Source organism: Salvelinus sp. IW2-2015, linkage group LG5, assembly GCF_002910315.2.
Source record: "Salvelinus sp. IW2-2015 linkage group LG5, ASM291031v2, whole genome shotgun sequence".
Classification (NCBI taxonomy): Eukaryota; Metazoa; Chordata; class Actinopteri; order Salmoniformes; family Salmonidae; genus Salvelinus; species Salvelinus sp. IW2-2015.
Window position 1 is genome coordinate 3,351,747 of NC_036844.1, and position 14,708 is coordinate 3,366,454.

The 14,708-nt window shown below is 40.9% G+C and overlaps 1 protein-coding gene across 2 annotated transcripts in view; it reads left to right on the forward strand.

Moving 5' to 3' along the window:
- LOC111963806 (transitional endoplasmic reticulum ATPase) overlaps nt 1-14,708 on the forward strand; it is a 42,324-nt gene that overhangs the window by 5,464 nt on the left and 22,152 nt on the right. For both annotated transcript variants that reach the window (XM_023987343.2, XM_023987344.2), the window contains exons 2-8: nt 5,526-5,634; nt 5,841-6,013; nt 6,133-6,275; nt 6,622-6,752; nt 6,961-7,092; nt 8,088-8,190; nt 8,410-8,543. In XM_023987343.2, the coding sequence (XP_023843111.1) occupies nt 5,526-5,634; nt 5,841-6,013; nt 6,133-6,275; nt 6,622-6,752; nt 6,961-7,092; nt 8,088-8,190; nt 8,410-8,543 (925 nt within the window). The remainder of the gene's footprint in view (nt 1-5,525; nt 5,635-5,840; nt 6,014-6,132; nt 6,276-6,621; nt 6,753-6,960; nt 7,093-8,087; nt 8,191-8,409; nt 8,544-14,708) is intronic.

The window sequence follows — 14,708 nt, forward strand, 5'->3', positions numbered from 1 at the left end:
CTATTTAGTTACGAATTGAACTTTAATTAAATTATTACTTCACATGGGATGGTTTCACTGAACAACAAAATAAAGGGAATATTGAATGATCCATGCCATCGCATCTCCCAAAAACGTTTTCAACATACATCTGTAAAATGATAGTCTAGAAACTAAAGTTGGTTGTCTTCCTCTCAGGGTTCCATGTCTTCTCCGTGACCTCCTCAATGTCCACCTCTTGAACATTAGACTCTGAGGCCTCATCTTCACTGTCACTTTCCAAACCTTGTTGAGGATGGCTCGTTGTCAGGTTAAAAAAGCGTAAAATTTGCCCCGGATGGCGACCAATTTCTCGACCCTTGTATTGGTCAGCCTGTTGCATCCTCTGGTGTGTGTGTTCCCAAACAAGGACCAGTTGCGCTCTGAGGCAGCTGATGTTGGTGGGATTTGGAGGATGACGGGGGCAACAGGGGAAAGAGCCTCAGATCCACAAAGTCCCTTCCACCAGGTGGCTGATGAGATATGTTGGCACGACTGCCATATTGCATCTCCATCCCAAAGCCCTTGCTTGGAAGTGTACTTCGCCAGACTGCCAAGAACATTGCCCTCATCCAGGCCAAGGTGGCGAGACACTGTAGTGATGACACCATAGGCCTTGTTGATCTCTGCACCAGACAGGATGCTCTTGTCAGCATACTTGGGCTTCAGGCAGAAGTCTTCACGCTTTTTGATGTATTTCAGAACTGTAGTTTTCTCTGCTTGGAGCAACAGTGAAGTGGGCAGGGCAGTATGTATTTCTTCTCTTACATCTGCAAGCAGAGTCTGAACATCAGACAGGATGGCATTGTCTCCCTCAATCCGTGCAATGGCGACTGCTATGGGTTTCAGGCTGCTTACCACTCTCTCCCAAAATACATCATCCAGGAGGTTCCTCTTGATGGGGCTGTCCATATTGGCAGACTGTGAAATGGCCATTTCTTGGAGAGACTCCTTCCCCTCCAGGAGACTGTCAAACATGATGACAACTCTACCCCAATGGGTGTTGCATGGCAGCTTCAATGTGGTGCTCTTATTCTTCTCACTTTGCTTGGTGAGGTAGATTGCTGCTATAACTTGATGTCCCTAAACATACAGTTGAAGTCAGAAGTTTACGTACACCTTAGCCAAATACATTTAAACTCTGTTTATCACAATTCCTGTCATTTAATCCGAGTAAAAATTCACTGTCTTAGGTCAGTTAGGTTCACCACTTTATTTTAAGAATGTGAAATGTCAGAATAATACTAGAGAGAATTATTTATTTCTGCTTTTATTTCTTTCATCACATTCCCAGTGGGTCAGAAGTTTACATACACTCAATTAATTAGCATTAGGTAGCATTGCCTTTAAATTGTTTAACCTGGGTCAAACYAATTTTCCAAGCTGTTTAACCTATCTGGTACAAGTGAGACGGTAGCGTCCCACCTCGACAACAGCCAGTGAAATTGCAGGGCGCCAAATTCAAAACAACAGAAATCCCATAATTAAAATTCCTCAAACATACAAGTTTTATACGCCATTTGAAAGATACWCTTGTTGTAAATCCAACTACAGTGTCCGATTTCAATAAGGCTTTACTGTGAAAGCACACCATGCGATTATGTTAGGTCAGCGCCTAGACACAGAAAAACACAGCCATTTTTCCAGCCAAAGAGAGGAGTCACAAAAAGCAGACAATAGAGATAAATATCACTAACCTTTGATGATCTTCATCAGATGGCACTCATAGGACTTCATGTTACACAATACATGTATGTTTTGTTCGATAAAGTTCATATTTATATCCAAAAATCTGTTTCCATTGGTGCGTTATGCTCAATAATGTTTTGCCTCCAAAACATCTGGTGATTTTGCAGAGAGCCACATCAATTACAGGAATACTCATTCATAATGTTGATAGAAAATGCAAGTGTTTATGCATGAAATAAAGATTACTTTCTCCTTAATGCAAACCGCTGTGTCAGATTTCACAAAGCTTTTATGGGCAAAAGCACACACCATGCAATAATCTGAGTACAGCGCTCAGCACCAAAACAAGCCATACAGATACCCGCCATGTTGTGGAGTCAACAAAAGTCAGAAATAGCATTATAAATATTCACTTACCTTTGATCTTCATCGGAATGCACTCCCAGGAATCCATTCCCACAATAAATGTTAGTTTTTGTTCAAATGAAGTCATAATTTATGTCCAAATACCTCCTATTAGTTCGCGCATTTAGTCCAGTAATCCAAATGCACAACGCTGCGGCACTAAGTCTTGACGAAAAGTCAAAAAGTTCTATTACAGTTCGTAGAAAACATGTCAAACGATGTATAGAAGCAATCTTTAGGATGTTTTTATCATAACTTTTAATAATGTTTCAACCGGACAATTCCTTTGTCTTTAGAAATGAAAAGGAACAGAGCTCGATTAAATTCGATAAAATACGTAACAGTTTTCACTGAAAGAATAAACGTTTGTTTTTTCAAATTATAATTTCCAGATTTGACCATATTAATGACCAAAGACTCGTATTTCTGTGTTTATTATAATTAAGTCTATGATTTGATATTTAATAGAGCAGTCTGACTGAGCGGTGGTAGGCAGCAGCAGGCTCGTAAGCATTCATTAAAACTTTACTGCGTTTGCCAGCAGCTCTTAGCAATGCTTGATCACAGCGCTGTTTTATGACTTCAAGCCTATCAACTCCTGAGATTAGGCTGGAATGCTAAAGTGCCTATTAGAACATCCAATAGTCAAACGTATATGAAATACAAATGGTATAGTGAGAAATAGTCGACGCGTCATAATTCCTATAATAAGAAGTTTTAGGTTGAGTTAACTGGGAATATTAAAGACCTGGGAATATTGAACCACCAGCTTTCATATGTTTTGAGCAAGGAACTTAAACGTTAGCTTTTTACATGGCATATTGCACTTTAACTTTCTTCTCCAACACTGTTTTTGCATTATTTAAACAAATTGAGCGTGTTTCATTATTTATTTGAGACTAAATAGATTTTATTTGTTTTATATTAAGTTAAATAAGTGTTCATTGTTCTTTCAGTATTGTTGTTATTGTCATTATTAACACAAAACAACACAATAATATACATATATAAAAATTGGCAGATTTTTAATTGGTATTGTCTTTTTTGGTCCTCCAATAATCTGTAATCGGTGTTGAAAAATCATAATCAGTCGACCTCTATTCAGGCTGCATCACATGCGGCTGTGATTGGGTCCCATAGGGAAGCACACAATTGGCCTCAACAAATTGGGGTCTGTTGTGTTTGGTTGGACTCCCTGATTCCAACCAAAAGACTCCCTGATACAGACTCCTGATGTTTGTGTCCCAAAGTTAGGCTTAGTGCACGGTTCTGACTCTTTCTGCCTGGTGACCCACCTGCAATATACTTTGCCCGCCTCCCCTCTCTCTCTGTCCTCGCTTGCTTGCTATGAAAGATGCAAGTGTTTGTTGTTTCGTAAGTCGCCAACTAATCAGTCTCCTCCATTCAAAAGTACAGAATCTTAGGAGTTCATTCCAGCGGAATCGACTCTTGACACTCAAAAATGGGAGTTGACGCTGGGATCTCGAATTGCAAGGAGTCAAGGAATCAATTTATTTCGGAGTCGACTCTCCACTACTACGTCATCGTCGTTAACAGTTGGAAAAATGGCAGAGAAAGGCAAACGACAGCAGGGAAATCCTGTATGGCAATACTTTGAGAATTTACATGAAAAGGAAATGCAAACTTTGCGAGGTGTAATTGAGGTACAGGAAAGGTAGTACAGGTGTAATGCTTAACCCAACTGTTGTTGGCTACAGCATTCTTCTCGTTTTCATGGAACACCCCTGTTTAAACGTTAAGATATTTTGTGGTCTTCAAAGTTGTTTTCCGTGGATTGCAAAAATTAGCATGACACCAAGCTGAATTAAATGTAAAACGCTAAGGCTTCCCGGGTGGCGCAGTGGTCTAGGCCACCAGAGATTCTGGGTTGAGCCAGGCTCTGCGCAGCCGGCCGCGACCGGGAGGCCATGGGGCGGCGCACAATTGGCCAGCTTCGCCCGGGTAGGGAGGGTTTTGCGGCAGGGATATCCTTGTCTCAACGCGCACTAGCGACTCCTGTGGCGCGCCGGGCGAAGTGCACGCTGACTAGGTCGCCAGGTTGTACGGTGTTTCCTCCGACACATTGGTGCGGCTGGCTTCCGGTTGGATGTGCATTGTGTCAAGAAGCAGTGCGGCTAGGTTGGGTTGTGTTTTCGGAGGACGCATGGCTCTCGACCTTCGCCTCTCCGAGTCATACGGGAGTTTCAGCGATGAGACAAGACAGTAGACACTACCATTGGGGAGTAAAAGGGGTAAAAGATTTAAAAAATGTAAAAGGTTTTTGAAAATAAAAAGCTTGCTCAGTGCTTGTTTTTGTGAGAACCTTCAAAAAAGAACAGAATTTTGAATTAATTTGAAAAGCGCATATTAAAATAGCCTACTCATGTCATGTTTCAAAATGGATATAATCTTACCTCTATTCTTTGATGTCCTGCGGATTTGGAAAAAGACGAGTTCAACGGGAAAGTCAGGTAGGTAGTAGCCTTAATTCTGCACAGAATTCAGCCTAGCTGACGCAATGCAAATTTTTTCTCTGGCCTCCAAGCAGTAAAGTTGGAATTAAAAAAAGATAAAAATGCACCTTATGGAACAGCGGGACTGTGAGCAACACCAACAGGCACAAACACATGCATACACACATGATAACATATGCACTATACACGTACACATGGATTTTTTGTGTTGTAGAGTAGGGGCCTGAGGGCACACACTTAATGTGATGTAACATCTGTTCTGAATGTATTGTAATGTTCTTGATGTTTTAGAATTGAAAAAACTGCCTTAATTTATGCTGAAGCCCAGGAAGAGTAGCTGCTGCCCTGGTCACCCTAATTCTGACCATCCTACAGTACCAGGGTAGAACCTCCAATACATTACGGATTATGATAGAGACATGAGGTTTGCACCAATTGGTTTTCTTAGAGGATTATCTCCACAATTTATATTATTTTACCCTTTAGTCAAAAAATGTTGATTGGGACACCTATACATTTTCATGGTCAAGGCATATTGATTCATTGTTTTAAGTTGGGGAGAGGTCTGTCTGTGATAGAGATGCTTCGCATTTGTAACACCACAGTCAACCAAACAAGTCTTACAGGCTCTAGTTTGATCTAATCATACTATTCCCATTGGTAATGGTCAGTGCTGCAAAGAAGGACTAGAGAACTGCAGCTGGCCCAGAAGAGAGCAGCACGCCTTGCCCTTCAATGTACACAGAGGGCTAATATCAACAGTATGCTTGGCTCAAAGTAGAGGAGAGATTGACTGCATGCATCAATTCTTGTTTTGTGAGAAATGTATGTGTTAAATGTCTATTATATCTCCCAGATTCAATTGTATTTATGGGGTATTATGAAGTATGTTACATCTTGCCATCATACATATTTACAATCTCTTTGATTTTCCCTCAGATCGAAAAATGATCTATCCACAGCGATTTTAAAGCAGAAGACCAGGCCCAACCGGTTGGTTGTGGATGAATCTCTCAATGAGGACAACAGTGTGGTTTCTCTGTCTCAGGTGAGGCATTGGTGGTGCGAATGAATGGGGCAGGGACATTTTAGTGAACCCCTTCYTCTGCACTGAGTACTACAATATTATTTCACCAGTAACTCACTCATTCATGTTGTGCAGGCTGTATTACAGTTATATTCCCTGTTCAAGGTTCTATACTATATCAGTAGGATTCAGTGTCTGACTAATTCCTCTTTCCTGCACCGCCCTAGWCAAAGATGGATGAGTTGCAGCTGTTCAGGGGAGACACAGTGCTGATGAAAGGAAAGAAGAGACGGGAGACGGTATGCATCGTGCTCTCTGACGACACCTGCTCCGACGAGAAGGTCCGCATGAACAGAGTGGTCCGCAACAACCTGAGAGTCCGCCTGGGAGATGTCATCAGGTGAGATAGAACTGGAGAACTTTGCCATCAGTGCAGAATGATGTGGGCAACCAGACCGCTGCTCCTTCATACTGTACAGTAAAGCCATGGCATATTTAGTTCCTTTTGTGATCACACAGTATTCAGCCATGCCCAGATGTGAAGTACGGGAAGCGGATCCATGTTCTGCCCATCGATGACACTGTAGAGGGGATCACAGGGAACCTGTTTGAGGTCTACCTCAAGCCCTACTTCCTGGAGGCCTACAGGCCCATCAGGAAAGGTAACTGATTCAGGGGAAAACATGGGGTGTTTTCAGTAGGCACCAAATGGGAGGAAATGTTTAAGGTACTTCCTCCACCTGGACTTGACCCTGTACTACAGACGTTCTTCTGTATTATGGTCATTAGGACACATCATTAAAAACATGTTGCAACGGAAATCTAAAGTGTTACTTATTGGGCAAGTCCAGGTAGTCCATACCTGTTTTGGTCTGTTTTCATCTGTTTCGTGTGTAACGAACCTGATCCTATGTCTCTTCCAGCAGACTATAACTATGAAAAACAATAAAAGGTTAAGGTCAGGGTCTTGGGGACCTGGTTTAATGTGAAGTCTCTGTTGTTTTGTAGGGGACATTTTCCTGGTRAGGGGAGGCATGCGTGCGGTGGAGTTCAAGGTAGTGGAGACGGATCCCAACCCCTACTGCATCGTGGCCCCAGACACTGTCATCCACTGTGAGGGCGAGCCCATCAAACGAGAGGTAGGGCTACATCCAGGCTTCGGTTGGAACTTGTGCAATGAGAGCAGGTTGACTTTAAAGCTGTCGTTTTCAGAGACGTGATTTTTTTTTCTTCGATCGTTCAGGAATTCCAGATTTTCTGATCATAGCATACGAAGAAATAGTTTTCTATCTGTAGCCTTTCCCTCTGCTTTTCCATGCTTTACCAACCACATCTCTCTGTGTTCAGGATGAGGAGGAGTCTCTGAATGAGGTTGGCTATGATGACATTGGGGGTGTGAGGAAGCAGCTGGCCCAGATTAAGGAGATGGTGGAGCTGCCCCTGAGACACCCAGCACTTTTCAAGGCCATCGGCGTCAAGGTGAACTAAATACACCACCTCTCATTAGGCTTGGGCAGTATACCTTATACCGGGGTATTTGGAAATAACCAAGGGATGGTTTTTCAATACCGTCGAAACTATTTTAAGTTTTTCAATGAATTTCGCTATTTTCTTGCTATTTTGAGAGTAAATATCTGCAGTCAACTTGTGCAATACGTTAGGAGATAATGCAGATAGCGTTCTTCARTTCACCTGTCACATTATGAAGCTTACCGTAGTTCCCCAGAACAGTAGAGCCAGTCACGTGTTTGTAAATAGCGCAGCGGGAGAAAGCGAGTCCAGCTGTGTATTGACAGGGTTCACGTTTTATATTGAAAGTATAGTTTTTATTTATATATGGGGCGGCAGCGTAGCCTAGTGCTTAGAGCGTTGGACTAGTAACCGAAAGGTTGCAAGTTCGAATCCCCGAACTGACAAGGTACAAATCTGTCGTTCTGCCCACTGTTCCTAGGCCGTCATTGAAAATAAGAATTTGTTCTTAACTGACTTGCCTAGAGGTAAAATATATATATTTTTTTATTTAATACAGTAATCAGGGACGTGCAACTATAGTTTTCCTTTGCAGAAAATACATTAGTGCAATATATTCGGCCGAAAATACAATATATGTTCATAATTTTAGGAACTCTCTTTGCAATTTGTTTATTTTCCGTTTGCGCTCGTTATCATATTTAGCTAGCCTCCATGGAAATTCGCTATTACTTGTGCCAATTTTGTTAGCATTCRGGTAATAGAGTCCCAATGGGCTTTTTTGTGTTTTTTTTGCACCCCCTTGTGTACTAAACCGGTAATACCGTAAATCCCGGGATGAGATATGAAAATCTGGATACCGCCCAACCCTATCTCTCATCATTCACCTCAAACCTCATGGACAAGATTAGATAAAAGATAAATAAGTAAACAGTTTTAGTTTTTTATTATGTTGTATGTGATAATGTAAATAATTAAAAAGGTAATTTAATTGTTAATCCCAGCCTCCAAGGGGTATCCTGCTGTATGGACCCCCTGGAACAGGAAAGACACTGATTGCACGTGCCGTGGCCAACGAGACGGGAGCCTTCTTTTTCCTTATCAATGGTGAGACTGAGCAACAATACCCCTTTTTGTTATTTTTCATTCAGTGTTTCAATTGTCATTGCATTAAGTGAATAAAAATTCCATTCAAGAGCAAAAAAAATAAAAAATTGTAATATCAATGTAACTGACTGAATTGGAATTGATTGACCCAAACTCTGTTCAGTGACGGTCAGGAAAAAGTAAACTAATAGTTGAACTTTTGCCTGCTAAATATTTCAGGGCCCGAGATCATGAGTAAACTGGCTGGAGAGTCTGAGAGTAACCTGAGGAAGGCCTTCGAGGAGGCTGAGAAGAATGCCCCCGCCATCATCTTCATTGACGAGCTGGACGCCATTGCACCAAAAAGAGAAAAGGTGGGCTCACGTCTTCTGATACAGTTTTCTTCCCATCCCCTATATAGGTGTTCTTCCTTCCTACTCCGGAGTCATGTTCATTAGGAAGATTTTTTTTTGAGTGAAACAGGAAGGTACATTATTGAACATTGTGCCCTCCAGTGTCCCCTCCAGGGCCCCTGGAGGCCCACAGGGTGTGTAGGCTTTTTTTTGTWGCCCAGCACAAACTTCTTTAGTTGAATCATGTGTGGTTTCAGCCCTGAAACAAAAGCCTGCACGCTCGGTGGGTCTCAAGGACCAGGATTGAATGGCACTGCAGTAATTCCTTGCACATATGCTGACCATTATGATGCTTGCTGCCTACAGTTTTCTTTCTGTCTGATTTTTCAACATTTTGTTACGTTACAGCCTTTCCTCTAAAATTGATTCAATTAATTGATTTCCTCATCAATCTACGTACAATACCCCATAATGACAAAAAAAAAAGTTTTTTTGAAATGTTTGCAACTTTATAAAAAATGTATAAATACCTTATTTARATAAGTATTCAGACCCTTTGCTATGAGACTCGAAATTGAGCTCAGGTGTATCTATGGATGGGTACTGAAACCCGGTACTAAACGGTCCCCGGGGATAAATTATGAAAGACCGTAGAATCAATAAGCTCCGACCTTATCGGTTCTGCTTTCGGTACTGGAGAAATTAAGAAAATACATTTCCTATTTATTATTGCTACATAAATGTTATCTTGCACATTTTATCTCACCAACGGTTTCTAATTTGCAATAAGATTAGGACATTCGTCTATGATGCATTTTCGCCATTCCCAATCCAGAAGATATCTCTCTCTCGCGCGCGGAGCCTGTGTCTCTCTCACTCTCTGACACACACACACACACACACAAGAAATACCCTGCTCTTAATTAGTGACGATGGCGGAGAGAGCTAAACGTTCAAAAGTGTGGTTACACTTCACCAGAGTCAATGCTGACAGTGCTTGTTGCCACAGGGGCAACAAGACTTTTGCTCGTGTTTCCGCCCTTACAAGCAATCTGTCCAAACATCTATCGAAAGTGCATAATGTTCAGGCAGAGAAATGCACAGTTTAACTGCCTAGCTCGTTGTTCATCTCTCGTTGCCCGATCTACGTTAGATATGTATGCTAGCAGCCTAGAGCCCACACACGGAGTTAACTAAATTATGGGTTCATGATCAAAAGTACCCATTAGCCAGCTGATTGTTTAGCAATGGGTGCATCCATAAATTCAATCACCCATTTTTAAAGATTTTGCAACTTTTTTGTTAAAGTTGCAGCTACAATGAACCAACCCACTCCCTCTAATACCGCTGGGCCAAGCCAAAGACAAGCTTAAAGCCCCTTCACGCTGGCAGCTAGTGGGAGGATGACTGAGGAGAGGGTGAATGAGTGCCACCTAGCTGTGACCAAGTTCATAGTGAAAGGCATACACCCCTTTGCAACAGTGGAGTTCAAGGATTTTAGGTAACGGTCTGTCAGTATACAGTTGGAGTCAATGAAACTCGTTTTTCAACCACTCCACAAATTTCTTGTTAACAAACTATAGTTTTGGCAAGTCGGTTDGGACATCTACTTTGTGCATGACACAAGTCATTTTTCCAACAATTGTTTACAGACAGATGATTTCACTTATAATTCACTGTATCACAATTCCAGTGGGTCAAAAGTTTACATACACTAAGTTGAGTCTCTTATACACATCTAGATGTGTATAAGAGACAGCTCTAATACCGCTGCTCCAAGCCAAAGACAAGCCTAAAGCCCCTTCACGCTGGCAGCTAGTGGGAGGATGACTGAGGAGAGGGTGAATGAGTGCCACCTAGCTGTGACCAAGTTCATAGTGAAAGGCATACACCCCTTTGCAACAGTGGAGTTCAAGGATTTTAGGTAACGGTCTGTCAGTATACAGTTGGAGTCAATGAAACTCGTTTTTCAACCACTCCACAAATTTCTTGTTAACAAACTATAGTTTTGGCAAGTCGGTTAGGACATCTACTTTGTGCATGACACAAGTAATATTTCCAACAATTGTTTACAGACAGATGATTTCACTTATAATTCACTGTATCACAATTCCAGTGGGTCAAAAGTTTACATACACTAAGTTGACTCTGCCTTTTAAACAGCTTGGAAAATTCCAGAAAATGTCATGGCTTTAGAAGCTTCTGATAGGCTAATTGACATAATTTGAGTCAATTGGAGGTGTACCTGTGGATGTATTTCAAGGCCTACATTTAAACCTGTCTCTTATACACATCTAGATGTGTATAAGAGACAGGAAAATGTGTGGGCAGAACTGAAAAAGCATGTGCGAGCAAGGAGGCCTACAAACCTGACTCAGTTACACCAGCTATGTCAGGAGGAATGGGCCAAAATTCACCCAACGTATTGTGGGAAGCTTGTAGAAGGCTACCTGAAACGTTTCACCCAAGTTAAACAATTTAAAGGCAATACTCCCAAATACTAATTGAGTGTATGTAAACTTCTGACCCACTGGGAATGTGATGAAAGAAATAAAAGCTGAAATAAATAATAATCTCTACTATTATTCTGACGTTTCACATTCAAATAACGTGGTGATCCTAACAGACCCAAGACCGGGAATTTTTACTAGGATTAAATGTCAGGAATTGTGAAAAACTGAGTTTAAATGTATTTGGCCAAGGTGTATGTAAACTTCCGACTTCAACTGTATATTGAGTGGTATTAATTTTTAGGATAGTGTAGTATAGTAGTAGTAGTAAGGGTTGTATGTTAGTCCCGTCACTCCACCATACACAACAACACAATAATTCAATAATGATTATTCAACACATTCAACACTTCATTTTTTACTGTAGGGAGATGAGCATGGCACTCAACCCCAAATATACCCCTCCCTCCAGGAGTTACCTCAGTGACACATTCATTCCTACCTGGTATGGTGTAGAAAAGGCCAATGTGATCACTGAGCTGAAGGACGTGCCGAAGCTGGCCATCACATCAGACGGGTAGACCAGCCTCTGTCAGGACCACTATCTCACTGTTACAGTTCATTACACAAGCCAGGGCAGTGTAAAACAGAAGGTCCTCCACACCAGGGCAGTGTACAAATTGCAAACTGGCAAAAACACGTTTTAACAGACCTATATTGCAGCTATTACCAAGAAAGGGAATTGCATACTGTAAGCCTACCCAACAAATGACAGCAATAGGTTAATGCTATTTATTTTACAACAGGCCTACTTTTAACCTTAAACTAAATACGGAGCGCACATAAAAAAATAAAAAAAGACAGTTCTAACTTCATTTAGCCAACACAAATGTGAAAAAATTTCACTTTTTGCATAGACATTTTAAAGGACCGGTTCAGATGATTAAACAGGCCTACAATAATAATGATTTATAATAATAATGAATAAACAATTGATAATAAATACTAAATAAACGGTAGAGAGTTGCATCAAACCTGAAAAGCGAGTTGCAAACAGTCCATTTGGCCTCACCAACGTTCTTCTCATCTTTGTCCTCTACAATATTAAAACTTGTTCCAGAGAACATTCCCCTTGTTGGCTTCTTTTCACTATACTCTTTCGCTTTCAACTTTTTGTTTTACTTCGATGAAAAAGGACTCCATCTTTGCAATCAACAGTAGCCTAGGCCCAGGCTCCTTTTTCCTTTTCTTTTCTTCCCCCCAGCAGGGGCACATGAGGTGAGTAGCCAGAACCAGTTTCAGCTGGACATAAGCTATACGTTTTATTGAGTTTCAATTGGCTGACACCGATAACAAGCTTGCACAGTTCTCATCACACAAACACTAAATTAACAGAGGACAGGTCTAATCGGGTCCAGTCGGTAAATACATTTTAATTACACATTACTGAGACCCGTGGCAATTATATCATACCCAAACCAGATCCGAGATAAAAGTCAGAATTGACCTCCGAATTCTGGGGCTGTTGCATCCGTGAAGACCTCTAGTTTGGGGCAAACGCAACACATCACTGAGTACTGCATTATGTTATGGGTTTGCTTGTCATCGGTAAGGGAGGTTTTTAGGATAAAAATAAACGGAATAGAGCTAAGCACAGGCAAAATCCTAGAGGAAAACCTGGTTCAGTCTGCTTTCCGAAAGACACTGGGAGACAAATGCACCTTTCCGCAGGACAATAACCTAAAACACAAGGCCAAATATGCACTGGAGTTGCTTACCAAGACCACATTGAATGTTCCTGAGTGGCCTAGTTAGTTTTAACTTAGATCGGCTTGAACATCTATGGCAAGTCTTGAAAATGTCTGTCTAGCACTGATCAACAACCAACTAGACAGGTCTTGAAGAATTGTTTAAAGAATAATGTACAATCTAGGTGTGCAAAGCGCTTAGAGACTCCGTTATAATCGCTGCCAAAGGTGATTCTAACATGTATTGACTCAGGGTTGTGAATACTTATGTAAATGAGATATATATTTAATTTTCAATAATTGTGCAAAAATGTCTAAAAACGTGTTCACTTTGTCATTATGGTGTATTGTGTAATATGTTTTTAAATCCATTTTTAATTCGGGCTGTAACAACAAAATGTGTAATAAGTGAAGGGGTATGATTACTGTCTAAAGGTACTGTATTTCAGGAACATTTCTGAATGGAAATGGAACCTGATTCCGACCCAGGTTAAGCGCATGTAAATGGGACGTAATTCCCTTTTATGCACTTTTCTCTCTATGCGCATTCTGATCTTTAGCTTAAGCATGAGAATAGCGTGCAATTTTTTGGGGGGTGGAGATCAAATAAATAAAGGTGTGGAGGAGGTGTCCACAGACGCCGTATTCTGACCTTGACTTATTTCCACCACCTTTACGCGTGAGGAAACCATGAGTATGGGGGAAGTGGAAAAAGCATCGACTTAATTTTTTCAGATAGAAATAACAAGAGCTATCGATAAGAGCTAGGTAAATGAGTAACCCGTTTTGGTTAATTAAGGGAATTGTAAATATAAATTACACTTGTTTTAGATATATTTGACCTTAATCTATTTACACGTGAAACAGTAATATGGCAGAAACTGAACCATAATCAACTTTCCCACAGTAAAGTTTATGAAATGCTGTGCCATTGTGCAGAATTGTTATTGTACAAATCAAATCAAATGTATTTATATAGCCCTTCGTACATCAGCTGATATCTCAAAGTGCTGTACAGAAACCCAGCCTAAAACCCCAAACAGCAAGCAATGCAGGTGTAGAAGCACGGTGGCTAGGAAAAACTCCCTAGAAAGGCCAGAACCTAGGAAGAAACCTAGAGAGGAACCAGGCTATGAGGGGTGGCCAGTCCTCTTCTGGCTGTGCCGGGTGGAGATTATAACAGAACATAACAGGCCAAGATGTTCAAATGTTCATAAATGACCAGCATGGTCAAATAATAATAATCACAGTAGTTGTTGAGGGTGCAGCAAGTCAGCACCTCAGGAGTAAATAGAACCTTTTTAATTTGCAGGGATTGGCACTCTCGAATGTCTTAACTATAGACTACCCCAAAGTTCTCTTTCCTATTTCTATCGTGTTAATTATTAGCCACTATCAGTATCGACCATCAGTAGGCCAAATAACAAAACATATTTAACTGCCAATTTACTGTTAGTTCCCTTCAGTTGGTAGAGCCTACATTATCATTTAATTACATTGTTTCGTTTAACTTAATTTGCTTCCTCTGTAAACGCAGTCATGGCCATGTGGTTGTTGCTGAGGATCATTAGTAACAGTTGATAATATATTTAAAAAAAAAATACATGTAGGCTAATTAAATCGTTATGGAGTGGTGTGCAGACCAAGCCGTAACAGTTTGACTCGTGGCACAATAATTGGCTGTGTCATCACAAAGTTCCATGGTTAGTACAGGCTTTCTTTCATCGGTCCTCAATATTCTGAACCCGTTCTCTCGATAAATTTTATTGAGTTTGACAAAATTCAAACTAAAAGGTACACCGTATTTAAAGAATAAACTGTTGGCCAGCAAGTGGGAGGGCTTTCAGCAGTTGAATTACATGTATTCAGTGCGCACAAGGGAACCACGCATGCTAAGCCCGTTAAGCCTCCAGCCACTTTAATAATGGGAATTGATGGAAATTATGTAAAAATGTARCACTAGCCACTTTGAACAATGCCACTTAATA